The sequence below is a fragment of the Xiphophorus maculatus genome, chromosome 6 (genome assembly GCF_002775205.1).
Source record: "Xiphophorus maculatus strain JP 163 A chromosome 6, X_maculatus-5.0-male, whole genome shotgun sequence".
In the NCBI taxonomy this organism is placed as follows: domain Eukaryota; kingdom Metazoa; phylum Chordata; class Actinopteri; order Cyprinodontiformes; family Poeciliidae; genus Xiphophorus; species Xiphophorus maculatus.
Genome location: NC_036448.1, coordinates 12570824 through 12586535, shown reverse-complemented (window position 1 = coordinate 12586535; position 15712 = coordinate 12570824). Strand labels below are relative to the sequence as shown.

The window sequence follows — 15712 nt, the reverse complement described above, 5'->3', positions numbered from 1 at the left end:
TATAGACAATACCTTTTCACAGTATAATCAATGTTGACAAAGCAATTTGATGAGCCTCCTACATGTAACCTTTTTTTGCTCAGTGTGTTTTTCAGAGCCGGTCCTATGGGATTCCCCCACCCAGTTCACTGAATACACATTCATTACAGATACTCATCCTCTTATGGGAATATTTCTGGACAAAGGCCCAGAGGATTTAGAGTTCTGTAACATTTTCTTTTCCTATTAATGTTTTCTACTATGAAGTAGACACGCTGCACATAATCAATGTGTTTACATCTCCTTTTTGAACTAAAATGTTTAGATTTATTGGTCAAATAAAAGTAAGATTGTAAATAGATCAACAACCTAAAGAAAAACCTTTAATTACTCAGAATCAGGAACCGGAAAGTGAGAGAACCGGAGGTATCAAACTGTTGCTAAGAAGATCATTTTAGTTTCCTTCCAGACACATAAGCAGTGTATATGGGTCTTCCCTTGTCTAAGCTTATCTTTTCTTAACAAAAGATTCACAGCTAATATGCAGGATCCGGTTGCCAGACGTGTTTTTCTAAAAAAAAAGAACAGGTACAAAACTCTTGAATAACTTGTAATATACACGTCATTATCAACGTCCTCATCTAACGAAGGCGAACCCCCATCTCTGACTCCTATAGGTCACTTTAACACCCCCTCTGAGGGGTGGAGTTACAGCCTTTGGGCTTTTTGGTATTTGCTGAAACAAGAAAGCACCTGTCGTCTCATCTGAGAGGGAGGAAAAAAAATAACGTTGAATTTAAGCCTGAGTCACTGCCCTGAAGTCACTCTGAGAAACAGCATCACGCATTTCTGCTCCAGGCAGGAAAACACAGACAGCATGGGAATGGTGCGCTTGCACAGGATCAAACTTTTTCTTCTATTGACCTTTACAGGGGTAAGTGCTGACTTTTATTGGTGCTATCATTGGACCTACAACAAAACTAGAACAAGGATTACACACCCCATTATCTTTGAAAAGCACTGTTTACTTGTTTGTAGGATATTTAGATTATTAACTGTGAAGGAGATGGATTTTTGAAGTACACGAACACAGGACCTTTTGAATGTCCATGCTTTCAACAAGTGCATGCAGCAGGCCCATCCTTAGCTCAATAGGCAAATTCATTCCGACCTGAAAGAAATACCTGCACTGAGAAGGTCTGAAATCTGTGTTGAGTGAAGGTAATGTGCAGCCTGCTGCCTCTCATGCTCCCAGAATATGATCCAGGGCATAATTGGCTCCAGGATATAATGTGGAATACCAACAGCTTGCTGCTCCTGGAATTATGCCCTGCCATTAATCATCAAGATATCACGATCTTTGTTTCACTCATTAAACTGCCTATTTTGTCCTTTTCAGGTATGCACCGCTCAAAATGGTGAGTTATCTTCATATTCATTTGGCAGAAGAATGTACGTGCAGGATGTTTGGAAAACTCAAATTTGCATGTCAGTAACATAAGTAAATGTTTTCTTTCTCTCCATCTCCTTTTTGTCGCCAGACATCACTCTGTCAGTATTTACGGTGACATCAAAGAGCATGACGGTGCAGTGGAGCGTCCACTCCGGTGCCAGCTCCTACAAGATCACAGCGACCCCCAAGAACTCTCCCGCGAGGCCGGTCTTCGCCCAGTTCAGCGGCAACACGGTGATGGGCTCGGTGAACTCGCTGTCACCAAGCACAGTGTACACCATGCAGCTGGAGGCCATGGACAATGCGCTCAATGTCCTCAGCAGCGCAGAGACGGTGGAGACAACAGGTCAGTGGATAACAAACACAGTGAGATGGGAGAGTGAGGAAGATTCAGGCTCAAAGGAACTTCAAAAGTCTTAACTTTGATGAAATTCAACACACTTGTGTGTAGCGAAAATTTGAAAATATTTAGTTGTGCTTTAAATTTTTAGTTTACGATCACATGTCTATTTCTCATAATTATTGCAAAAATGTTTCCTTTTATTCTTTGAGGAAAGAATTCATTCCTGTAGGACATCTGGAAAAACATCATGACTTTTTTGTCATAAGGTCTTTGAAATATTTCTGACATGAATCTTAAATTAAAACAAGAAGAAAGAAGACTCTTGTTCCATCCTTGATTTCTTCCTTGTAACAATGTTTCCTTTAATGATGCCACATCTGTAAAGAAAATAAATTTGTGGTTTACATGGGTCAAATCCTTTGTCTGATACTCTGCCAGTGGTAAATAGTTTTTGGTAGAGACAGTATTGTTGTCTAAAGCAGTGGCCCCCAAGCTCTGGGCCACGGTGATAAAAAGGTTGGGGACCACTGGTTTAAAGCAGCATCTTCCTCAATGGAAAAACAAGGCAGGTCATTATTGGAGGAAATATCAATACGGAGAGATATTCAATTCAGATTCTAAAACCAGGCGGTCGAACGTGTCCACTTTTGGAGACTAAACTCTATCCTACAAGACGTCAATGATTGCCCCGAGAGGACAGTGTTTTAGAAACTCAGTGTTGTATAGTAACGAAGTAAAAATACTTCACTACTTTACTTAAGTATATTTTGGAGTACTTCATACTTTCCTGGAGTATGAAAATTTTTGATGACTTTCACTTTTACTTCACTATATTTCCGAACTTAATTGCGTACTTTTACTCCGATACATTTTCAATGTGTGGTTTAGTTACTCGTTACAAAAAAGCGAGAGAGAGAAACGAAGTGTTTTGACCCCACCTACTGATTAGCAAGTAGCAAGCAGGCTACTGAACAAAGTCCGTAGCCTGCTTGCCTGGGCTTGTTCATCACCACCAATAGGATACACCTTCTTCTTCTTCTTTTCTATTATGGCGGATCACAAGCAACTTTAAGGTGCATACCGCCACCTACTGTACATGAGTGTGTAGAAGCATTACTTCATATCTATTAAATTCTATTTTTTAATTTTGTATTCTTAAGATAAATAAACAATGCTTTCCTTAATTTGTGAATATCTGTTATGTTTCCTTCATTTCCTAATATACCTTTAAGATTCCATTCATGCCCCATATTTCTAACTATTTTCTTTAATTCTTCCCTTTCGAGTTCATTTGACTTACATTTCATCAATATGTGTTCTACATTTTCTTTCTCTCCACATCTCTCACATTTATCATTATTTTTCCTCCCTATTTTATAAAGCATGTCATTTAAGTAGGTATGACCTACTCTTAATCTACTAATTATTATTTCTTCTCTTCTGTTTCGTTCATTAATGCTTCGAATTCGAACTGACTTTTGTACTTCATATAATCTTCTTCCTTTCTTATCTTCATTCCACATTTTTTGCCATTTCTTGATTTCTTTACTTTTAATTAGGATACACCTGTTTCGCTTCTCCCATTAAACACAAAGCAAGTCTTGCAATCAGTAGCAGTCACATGGAAATTCTATCTTACAAAAACTCCCCGTCCAACTTGAAGAAACACATCGAGGTAACTTCTTATGAAATGGTTATAATCCTCCTGTTTCAGTAACTATAGCTTGGTCACTAGGCACTACTGTATTGTGAAACGTTGACCATAAATGAACTTTGTTTGGCATCGTTTCAGTTCCACACGTGGTGTATTTAGCTTAGGCTTAATGTTGACTGTAGCAGTCTACCTAGACTCCTCTGTTCAAGGGGGACAGAAGCCATAGCGATAGCAATTTAGACTAAATTTAACGAATATAGGAAAGGCATGCAAGTTCAAAACCAGGTTTACAGATGCCAATAAGCTGCATTTCCCTCCCAATTCTTTTTTTCTTTTGCATAATGACCAGTTGTGTGCACCACCTACTGACTGTAGCATTGACTGATTCACTGATTTGTGAAGTAGAGTAATCGTAACAGATCTTTTTCTTCATGTTGGCCGCATTTTCTGTACTATTTATTTTTCTCATTTTCAGCACTGACCTTACTTGAAGGGAAAACTTAAGGCTTACAAAAACTTTGTATTTTCTGTCCTGGAGGGTTTACTAAGAAGCTGGTTCAGTTGTAAAGCAGGTTAAGTTAACCTTGTGCTATAGGTAAAGCACCTAATTTTCTTAACTAAATGATGCCTGCAGGTATATCTATTAGCAGGTTTAATTTTGCCTGCACTTGGTTGGGTACATTATTTTAAGTGTATTTGACAAGTTTACCAGAATATAAAAAATGTCATTCAAACTGCATTTGCTTTGTTTTACTTTTTACTTGTACTTTTCATTACATTACTTGAGTACATCCATTTTTACAGTAATTTCCATACTTAAGTACAAGACGTTTCAGATACTTTAAGACTTTTACTCAAGTAACATTTCAGTCAGTGACTTCGACTTTTACCAAAGTCATATTTTGGAGAGGTACTTGTACTTTTACTTGACTCTAAGATTTCAGTACTTTATACAACACTGTAGAAACTACTTCCAGAATTTGGAGGAGAAGAGGATCGAATGGCCTGCCTCTGGCCTCTGGTCTTGACCTCAACTCTATTGAGCCGTTGTGGGGTCAGCTTAGAAAAACAACATAACCAGACTGACAAATTATGGTTTAGGAATCAGCTGCCATCCCACAGCAGCGTGTGAGGAGGCACCAGACGGTTATGGTTGTGTACAGGTTTTCCTCACGCTACAAAGTCACCTGCTAATAAAATGAAGAAATTGAAAAAACAAGGCATATAGGTAGTTTAACAACCATTCACCATCAAGTCCAATATAAAATAAGCTGTCTGGCATTAGCAGAGTGGATTTCACATACTCAACTCCACTAGGTACGCAACACACAAATACATTCTCCTGACAAACTTGGCATAATTTATAAGGAAATCAACTTTCAAACAACATAAAATTTAATGCCAAGAAATACTGTTACTTTTTCAGATCTTCTTGATAACAAGATATTCTTAAAAGTACAAGACTGAAATTTTATGAAAGAAATATTTAGATATACCGATCATCACAGATTTCCTTTTTTCACATTCTGTGAAGTGAATGAAGCAACCAAAATGAAAAATATTGGAAATAAAAAAGTCTATGTGTGTCTCTAAAGAAACTTTGATTTTTTTATCTACTGTTAAAGAATTCATTGTTATACACGTGTGTTTGATGTGTTTCAGTATTTTTCAATTTCACTCTTGTCATTTAATCTTCAGCTCCCGATGTCCCGAGCATTGACCAGGCCTACTCCAAAAACAGCGACAGCATCACTGTTGAGTTTGCAGAAGTTTCGGGGGCAACCAGCTACATCCTGAGGGCAGAATCAACGACGGGGGATTTTTTCTTTGAGACCCCAACGGCAAAGTCCCCGGGCACGGTGGTGGGCCTGCAGCCCTACACCGACTACATTCTGAGCGTCATGTCTGTCAACTCCGGAGGCAGGAGCCAGCCTTCATACCCCATCAAAGCCAGGACAGGTAGGATTAAATACCTCTATAGTCTCTCATGTGTAGCATGTTATGAGTTTATGCAAGATGGTATAATCAGTGTACAGTATCATGCATGAAATGCAGCCCTTCTGTTGTTCCACCCAAACAATAACTTGTTCTATCATTTTCCTGGCAATAAGGGCTTGTTATTTCACTGCCCATTGTCACTGATTTTATGCTTGTTGTGGTAAAAGCAAGAAGGTGGAAACTTTATCCATTCTTTTGTACTGTACTATTTTCATTTCTTGTAAAAAGACACCATGGGAAATAGGCTGCATCTCTTTATGAATAGTAAATGAATGTAATATGATCACAAATGATTTTTTTTTACATTTCACAGCAAAAAGGCAACTAGAGATAAAGTAAGGAGCTTTAATTTATTTCGTCTTTAATGTTCTGCTTTTTATTCCCTCCTTGTCTGATTTGTAGTTGTCATTGCCCCCAAGTTGAACACATCCTCCCCCAGCAATGACTCCATCCTTGTGACCTGGCCCCCGGTGGAGCACGCAATCCGCTACACATTGATTATGATCCAAGAAGGCTCCAGCACCCGCCTCATACTTAACACCACTGACACCACGGTGACGTTTGACAAACTTGAACCAGGAATTTCCTACTGTATCAAGGGCATGGCTTGGGACGCTGAGGGTCGGACCGGTGATGACCTCACTGTCTGCCAGATCACCCGTAAGCTGCATTTTGTCCCACGTTTTCTTTGGTCGCAATCACAAGCTTCAACACATTTATTATAATTTTGTGACAAACTAAGTGAAAAAGGATTTACTCAATAGCACCCGTTTGTATTCAGCCTCCTTTACTGTGACACTCCTGAATAAAATGGAGCGCTGTGCTCAGAGGTGTGTTTTAATGAGCAAAGAACATCAGAACATCAGAAAACATAGCAAACATGAGACATGATTCTGGAAAAGTTTAAATCATAAAGCAATAATCCATCCCTCTTTGAACGTGTTAACATTTTTAACATGACACCTATCATTTGCGCACTCCACAAACCCAAAGCAGTACACTTTGCAGTTTCCCACAATTCAGAGAAAGCAAATTAGCTAAAACTGACTGTGAGGTAGAGGTTCACCTTCCCGCAGCACAGTGACACCAAATATACAGCTAGACCTGCTATGGTATGGTTTAGATTAAAACATATTCATGCGTTCTAAGCAAGTTTTAATTATGTGGATTAAGTGTACGGCTCTTTGGATTGTAGAGGTTGCAGACCCATAACATAATCTCTACAGTCTGGATGTAAAAACTCTGACAACCTTCGATTTATTTGTTTTTCTCCAGGTCCTCCGAGCCCAGATGTAACCCAAGTCCAGCTGACTCCGGGTCGATCTCTTGGAATCGCTGTTTACTGGATGACGGTGCAGGGGGCTAACAGCTACGTGGTCCTGGCCTCAAATGGCCAAAACTGTAACACGAGTGACAGTTACTGCTTCATCTCACCTCAGGAGTGTGGTCAGAACCACTCTATCACCGTTACAGCCTACAACGATGCTGGACCCAGTAGCCCCTCACAATCGGTTGGCTACATTACATGTGAGTTCATCACACACGTCCATGTTCTTGTACAAAAAAAAAGGGCGTCGTTGAATTTTTGTTTAAAAGTCAACAAGGAAGGCTTCCTATAACCAAGGCTTCTTGTTTAATGCTAAGTTGTTGTTCTGTACCGTTGACAGACCCATGTCCCCCAGAGAACATCTGGGTGGAGGAGCCCACTGCCGGGAACTGCTCAGTGGTGTGGGAGAAGGTGCCCCTGGTGGAGTACTATGTGGCTTTCATAAAGAGGGATGATGGGACAGAGAAGTCCTGCAACACCACAAAGACCACCTGCCAGTTCTTCTGCATGTGTGGCTACACGTACCTCACCAGCGTGTTCCCCTACAACCAGGCCGGCACCAGCCTCTTCGCAGATGTCCGCAACTACACAACCAGTGAGAATGTAGTTTACTTTAGCAACGTAGGCTCCACCTATGTGCACATACATTAATTGTTGTTTCTCTGCATTTCTTCTTTTCTCCCTGTCTCCTCCTTCCCAGTACCTTGTTGTCCACAGGATGTAACCGTGAAGCTGGTGTCCACAGAGACACTCGAGGTCATGTGGTCCCCAGTCAAGGGGGCCGAGTTGTACGAGACCACAGCAGCTCAGACCAACAATGTCCTGCACTGCAACGACACGTCGCCAGTGTGTGCTCTCTCAGACCTGACATGCAACTCCCTCTACTCTGTGACTGTGACCCCCTGCAGCGAGTTACGAGGGTGCAACTACACTTGCACACCATACAAACAGGAGACAGGTACAGATGGGTCACAATAAAAACTATTAGATGCAGTCAAATGAGGAGATTTACATCACAGTGGATTGCGGAAGCTTTTACACGCCAAGAAAGTTTCTTGACGTGAACCACCTCACACTTTTTAGATTTTTATTTAATAAAATATATATTTTGCAACTACTCTTTGCTTGGATAAAATCTCAATAAAGTGGTTTGAACTCTTTTGGATGATCCTGCATACTTTGCACAAACATAAAGGGGAAGCCAGTGAATTTTTTAATATGGAGCCTCAAACATGAAATTGAACAATAAAATTGTTTAAATTCAAACTTATTGTAATCAAATGTATTCTTCTAAAGCCTCTGTTTTCTCCTGCCCTCCTTGCTGCAGCTCCATGTTCTCCAGAGATCCTGAATATGACACAGACCACCAACTCCACATACAAAGTAATGATATCCACCCCAAACTCCCCCAATACAAACTACACCATCAGTGCTACTGGACGCTATGACAAATACACCTGCCAGTCGAGAAATAACTTCTGTGAGCTCACGCAGCTGTCCTGCGGCACAATCTACGAAGTCACAGCTGTGGCCTCCACAGCAGTCGGAAAAAGTCTGCCTGGATACAGCAAAACTCTGGAAACAGGTACAACAGTGTCTTTTGGCTACAAGATTTACGTTCTCTTAAAAGCGGTTAGGTCATCTACTTTCCTTACAAATCCAGATCCAGAATGTGAGAATTATCCCAGCATAAATACTTGATGTCTGTTTTTCTGCCTGAGGTCCTTGCTGCCCATCGACTGTAAACGTCACCCAGGTTACCCAGGCTATGACCAACCTGACCTGGTCGCCCGGAACCGGCGCCGGCTCCTACATAGCCACCCTGATGTCCCCACGCGGGCAAGCCAAATGTCACACTCTAGACACTCACTGCCTGATGGGCTGCATCACCTGTGGCACCAACTACACCGTCCAACTAGACGCCATCAGCAGCACGGGATACAGGTCCCAGTGCCAATATCAAGGATTCTCATCCAGTGAGAATGAACACATACACAGTCATGTGCAGAGACATGACAGACAAAATAACTAATGATCAATCATTACAAACAATGACAAGACACTCATTTCCTTTCTTTTAGGTGCATGCTGTCCAACAGGCGTCAAGCTGTATCGCCGCACCAACAACTCGCTCAGGGTGTACTGGCGTTCTTCAAGCCCTCAGGCTTATAACCATACAGTAGAGCTTTATGGGACCGGGGCCAACTACACCTGCTTTGCTGCTGCAGGCAGCATGTACTGCGACATCCAGGAGGGAACCTGCGGGGACGTCTACACGGTAGTCGTAGCACCAGTGGGGAAGTCTGGGGTAAAAGTGACCTTCTGCCTGCCCAGGACGTACTCAGGTGGGTCATCTGTAGTCTCTGAAAAGCTTACATACACTCATCACGGCATGAATGATGTTTTAATCATAAAGAAGCACTGAAATGTTATTTTTTTCTCAGGGTGGATTGATTATTCTAAAAGCAACTTCAATGACTTTCAAAAATAAGAACTGAATGCACAAGTTTAAATTTATTAGGGAGTTTTTTTAAAGTAAACAATCAAATAAACAAACTGTATCTGGTGGCATATTTCACCACGCTTCTTATCTTCCATCTTGAGCTGTACTCTCAGCACATGGTTGATTGAAAACTTGTTTCTCTGAGAGCGATCAATTTGATGAAACAACATCTTCGATATAAGAAGGTCTGAAGCCTGGCGGTTCCTGGGTTGTTCTTGAACATCCTAGTTTCATTTTATCTTAGGGTGACTGTCTGGGTCGGTTTGTTAAGACTTGGACATGATTGGTTCCAAGTCTATGGGGAGAGTAGATGTCTTGCAGCCTGAAGGTTGTTGACTCAATTCCAGCTTCCTCATGTAGCATGTTCATGTGAAACCTGGACTCAAATGTTAAGTGGTTTGAACAGTCAGTCTGACTAGAAAACGCTATGTCAATTCAGTCAATGAAGAAAAAGTCTGTGGTTTCTCTACAAATTGTTAAGAGACCAAATATTAGTATCTGTGATTAATTTTACATTCTATTTTGACCCTGTCTGAATTTGAGAAGCCCATAATTAATTTGCACTTGTGCACCCAATGATAATTTATTGAAGCTGGTGGTTTTCTGATCAGTTCACTCAGGAAATAAGTCTTTAAATTGACCATTGAAGACCACAAAAGTAAAATGACTTTCATCCACATGATGAGTGTATGTAAACTTCTGGTTGGGACTGTGTGTTGAACAATTTGAATCATTCAAGATTCTGACTACAAATGTTTTATTTTTTACTGTTTTCTCAGTTCTCTGTCCAGGAAGTAATGCTGGAATGGGTGAGTATAATTTGTCAGAATGATGGATGTAGAATCAAATTAAATATTTGCTTCCTTTACAACCTTTCAGTGAAAATGTTTCTTTCCTTGGGAAGTGAACATGATGCTAAATCCTTAGCTCTGCTAGAGTCCAGAATAAATGTTGAAATCTGAAGTAAACATAAATACGCATCTCTATAAAAGATCTCTTGTCATATATTTTCATTTCAACATTCACCCCAAACTAAAAATGATTCCTTAATTGGAGCCTCACATACACTACAAATATGAAGCATTTGCATATTAGATTGTAATGATATGCTGATGATAAACAGTTTTTAAAAACTAAGCTTTTAAAAAACAAAGCCTATCCTAAACTGTCATTTCTGTTTTTCTCCAGTTATCTCGCGAAGAAGACGAAGTGTATAGTAGCGGTGGTAAGTTTATTGCTCGATTCCATGGTGCTTACAAAACCTTCCTGACAAAACCACACAGATTACAGCAACTTGAGATGATGACTATGCAAAAAAAAATGTCTGTATGCTGTTTTCACTGGATCCTTGGGACACATGATATCCAATTGAAGTATCACAAGAAGCCATAAACCTGTTTTGCAAGAACAAAACAACAATAGCGAGGAGCAGAAAGAGAAGCAACATGGGCCAGTTTTTACCTCTGGGATTTGTTTGATGACCATTCTTGAAACATGTTAATAGTTATTGAAGGGGACATGTAGGAACAGGACATTGGTACCTTTTCGCGTACTTAGTGATTGCTGCTTCACTTCAAATCAACAGTCATATAGTTAAAACTTTGACAGTTAAAACTGGGAAATGATCCCAAACACACATCCAAACGGGTTTAAAGAAGGATGGAAAGCATTAGGAAGGGATTTCCCAAAAAGCAAGTATTGGAGGTCCAATTTGCTTGAACCAGTTGGTATAAACTTGACTCTGTGTGGTTTAGAAAAATGTTTTAAAAGATTCAAACCTGTTCATTATTTATGCTTAAATTTGTATTTTATAATTACTCCATCCTGGAAAAAATAACATCTTCAATTTGTCAATAAAAGCCCCACATTAATTTAGGATTCAAGCCCATCATGAATGTATGTGAGCCTCTGATGATGGATGCAAATAATTATCAACAAAACAACATTTTATCAAGTTGTCTGTTCTGTCTCTCTCTCTCCCACAGGGAGGATCATCTACCATCATTACAATGTGGACAAAAAGCTTTGTTTACACTAGTGGGGATTGAAAAGATTCATGAAGAATATTACGGCTTGTTTAAAATCTCAGAAAAATTGTTTATAAGATAAAAATCCATATAGAAATAATTAAATACAAGTACAATAATACCAAAGCCATACAACACAAAATGTCTGGGAGCTTTGGGGGAAAAAATCAACTGTGAAATTGTTTTTTGAAAATTCTTTTTTATTATTGTTTTGGTGATTTAGAAGAAATGGCCACTTATTTAACCTTCACACATTGGCGCTGTAATGTTTCACAAAAAAATAAATAAATAACTGAGACATGTAATTATGTGAAGTAAAAAATTTTTTTTTAAATCCCAAACTGGAAAGAATAAGACTGCCCCAACTCATACAGAAGTATTAAGTGCTTCTTTTTACTATTATACTAACAATTTGATTGAATTCATCATGTATGTAATGACTAAAACACAAATAAAATGATAAGCTAGGACCTCTCCAAGTAGAAGGCCTCCACACGGTTGCATATCACGTTACTCCTGGTTGGTTGGTGGCCCTGAACGCGAAACTGGGACAGATGACATCAATCCCATCCGCTCGGAGTCATGCGTGCACAGTCGTGTGGATGATACATCTGATCAAATTCCTGGAGACAGAGTCAGTGTTAACTTTGCTTTCACTGAATGTGTTTGTGCTTGTTTGACAGATGAAAACAATAAAGTAAATTTTTTGCATCCAAAAACAAAAGTCTATGAATCTTTTTGTTTGGGTTTCAGAAGATTTTTGCTGCATTAGGATTTATATTAGATTATATTTTCAGGATTTGAGTTTGAACCCAAAAAATTCAGGTCCCTGTCAATCAGCAAATTTGGGAACTGACGATGTAAATGGCTGTTAAGGTTGTATCACTGATAAACTCCACTTTTTTATTTCTTCATGCTTAGCATCATTGCTTTCTCTGTACATCGTTTTCACACCTGTTCAATCAAATGAGTCAAAAACCTTTGAGGAATCAAACAGAAAGTATGAAAAGTTATTTCTGGCCAGGACATTTTAATACTTCATTAGACTCACGTGGAAAAACTCCTGGAAAGGTGACATTGGTCCCATGCTTTGTGGTATTTGTCAGCATGTCCTGACCAATCACATATCATCATAATTCTTGGACTACACACAAGACAAAATGTTCTGTCCCAAACATGCATCAAGAACAAGCTACAAGAACACAAGGTATTTTATTGCACCCATGGAAAGAGCATAATGCAGTTTTTTAAATATATATTTTTCCCTTTTCAAAATACTCAACCAATGAAAATGTAAAAAGTGCTGCCTACATTTTTCTCTTGCATATTTTTAATATGAAATCCAGAGTAACCTGCCTGTCTTCAGAATTTACGTAAGAAGTTCAGCTGTATGTAGTGAAATCTCAGTATAAATCCAGTTGTTCTGTGAAGGCCTCAGAGGACAAACAGCATCATGAAGACCAAGGAACAGAGCAAATGTGGGTCAGAGATGAAGATGGATGTTTAGTGTCTCTTAGGCCAAATATGGGTGATTTTTTTACTTTTATTTGATGTGCAAACATCACATATTTTACATGTTTGCATGCCGTACGTGCGTCAAAGTCACGTGAAATGTTCACACATATTTGGTTCAGGAGGCGCCATAGTTGGTGAGATGTTAGCTTGGTAAAACTAGCCCTTGTTCTACGTTTCGCTTCTAACACAGAGGGTCTGGACCCTTAGCTACTGACAAATTATTAATTCCTGGAGGCAAGGACTTTGTTGAGGTTTTAATCTTTAGCAATTGCTAACGTTTGCCCATGACGCGTGTAACGCGCCAGTTCAATGCTATGACGCTCACCGGAAATTGCGCGCGCTGTATAAAACTATCTTCCATTTCCAAGTGAAAATGAGGCAGCTGTCGATGTTAATTGAATATTTTAAAAGCACGACCAAGACGGACTGAATGTCTGTGTTCACTTCCTTCTATGCCATTGCTAAAAATACAGACAGATTAAACAGTGTAGAACATGAAGGTAATCGGTCACAGCTTGTTCTTCTGTTCACTGACTGGCCTTGTTAAATTTTACTGGAAGAAATCCAAATGAATGGAAGAAAGCCCGACTGTCTATGAAGTCAGATTTGAGCTCAATTATGCATTTTTGGATTCTGACTCTGAAGGCTTTTCAGGACCGCAGGAAAACTATTTTTTTTATCATGTTGTGCGATTATGTTCTTTTAACAGAATTATTTTTTGCCATCATGACATGGCTTTTAACAATCTCAAATAGAAATCTAAACTTTTATCAAGACCTAGAAAGTCATTTTTTGCATTTTATTGAAAATCTGACTCCTACCGAAACATAAAATTTGACTTTTTGGATTTCTTGTACGATTATCTTCCACTCTACAGTTCATGGATTTACTTCCCTGTAAATGTTTTTCTTTGTGTAAATGTGTATATCTGTGCGCTCGTACCGTTGGGTTTCCAGTAAGAGATACAGTACTTGTGACCAACTGGAAACAATAAATTGTCTGAATTTACCAAACATATTGAATAATGTTTGGTTTCAAATTTGATGTAGACAAAAGGCACCCTGGATTTATTACAGCTAGAAAATTTGGATCCTTAAAATCATGCAGCTATCAGCTGATGGGCAGAGGCATGGACCTATTGTCAGCTAAACTCTGAGACGCGCAGCAAACTATCAAATTTATTTATATAACAGCTAAAACAGAATACAGTGAAAGTAAAAATGAGAGTCTGTTGTGAAGAGGAAAACCCTGAAGCCATGTGTTTGCTGGTTTTTATTACGATATGTTTGTTTCATTTTAGGTCATCATAAAAATTGTCTTTGTGACAATATCTTTGAATTATTCTGTGTTGTTGCTGCCTACTCTTTGCAAATGCTATTCTGCTGTTTTATATAATAGCTTTAGGTTTTGTGTGTTCAAAAAATTATGATCGTCATGAGGATTTCTAATTAATTAATTGTAATACATGTACAGTTGTGGTCAAAAGTTTACATACACTTGTAAAGAACATAATGTCATGGCTGTCTTGAGTTTCCAATGAGTTCTACAACTCTTATTTTTCTGTGATAGAGTGATCGGAACACATACCTGTTTGTCACAAAAAACAGTCATAAAGTTTGGTTCTTTCATAAATTTATTATGGGTCTGCTGAAAATGTCACCAAATCTGCTGGGTCAAAAATATACATACAGCAACATAAATTGTCAATTTTGGTGATGTAGAGAGTCGTGTCAATCAAATTAGCTTCATGTCATGGCTAATTTGATTGACACGACTCTCTACATCACCAAAATTGACAATTTATGTTGCTGTATGTATATTTTTGACCCAGCTGATTTGGTGACATTTTCAGCAGACCCATAATAAATTTATGAAAGAACCAAACTTTATGACTGTTTTTTGTGACAAACAGGTATGTGTTCCGATCACACAGAAAAATAAGAGTTGTAGAACTTATTGGAAACTCAAGACAGCCATGACATTATGTTTTTTACAAGTGTATGTAAACTTTTGACCACAACTGTACGTTTAATGCCTGTTTAAGCTCATGCCACAGCATTTTAATTTGATTTAAGTCCAGACTTTGGCAAACAGAGGGCAGGATTCTCTGGTTAAAAACAGGATTTATGACTCCATGACTTACAGCAAGTTGATCAGCAACCAACAACCATTCAACCATTTATATTCAAGGGCAATTTAGACAGACCAACCTGACAGTCATGGTTTGTATTGTTGTAGGAAGCCATAGTACCAAGAAAGAACATGTGCATGCAGATTTAGGTCCTTCGTGGACCTAAATCCACGAAGGTCCTGGACTTAAAACCCAGGACCTTTGTGTTGCAAGGCTACAGTTAAAGAACCGTTCTAGGAATCACCAAGACAAATCTTTCTTTTTTTCTTGTTCACCACCAAAATTTCCCCATGGATCCATGGATGCCTCTTGACTGCAGCACTTTAGATGTTCAGGGGTTTAGTTATCCTCTCCTGGGTAAAACATTAATGTGCTCTTGGAGTGATATACAGTCGTGTTCAATAAGTTAATATTTTCTTTCCAGTGAGGCTTATTTGTCAGATTAAAAGTACCTTTTGAAAATAACTACCTTTAAGCAGGTGTTAACCCACATCAGGCAAAGTCATGACTAAGTTACTGTGTGTATTGCAGAAAAAGAGGTCAGATTACTGCACAACAATCATCTAGAAAACCCCACTGTTAACATGCTGCACATTTAGAGGCTGCATTCACCTTGAAAACTATGAGTATCTCCAGTAGGAATGTAGAACTATGTGTATTTTCCAGGCACATAAGAGGAAGCACAGCTCTAACACAAAAGACTGGGGGTTTTGAGATACCCTCCCCCACCTCCACCTAGAGTAGCAAATTTTATACTGTAGTTTGTTTCATTATAACAGTGG

At 39.0% G+C, this 15712-nt stretch overlaps 1 protein-coding gene across 1 annotated transcript; it reads left to right on the top strand.

The window, feature by feature from the left end:
- Positions 1-831: 831 nt before the first annotated feature.
- Positions 832-11997, top strand: LOC102230420 (fibronectin type III domain-containing protein 7-like). Its single transcript, XM_014473892.2, has 14 exons — positions 832-913; positions 1379-1397; positions 1521-1778; positions 5128-5388; positions 5830-6087; positions 6703-6954; positions 7095-7349; positions 7455-7712; positions 8082-8339; positions 8476-8730; positions 8836-9099; positions 10037-10066; positions 10446-10482; positions 11243-11997. Exons 1-13 carry the CDS (start codon positions 857-859, stop codon positions 10472-10474), a joined length of 2454 nt encoding a protein of 817 aa, XP_014329378.1. The 5' UTR covers positions 832-856; the 3' UTR covers positions 10475-10482; positions 11243-11997.
- Positions 11998-15712: the final 3715 nt, after the last annotated feature.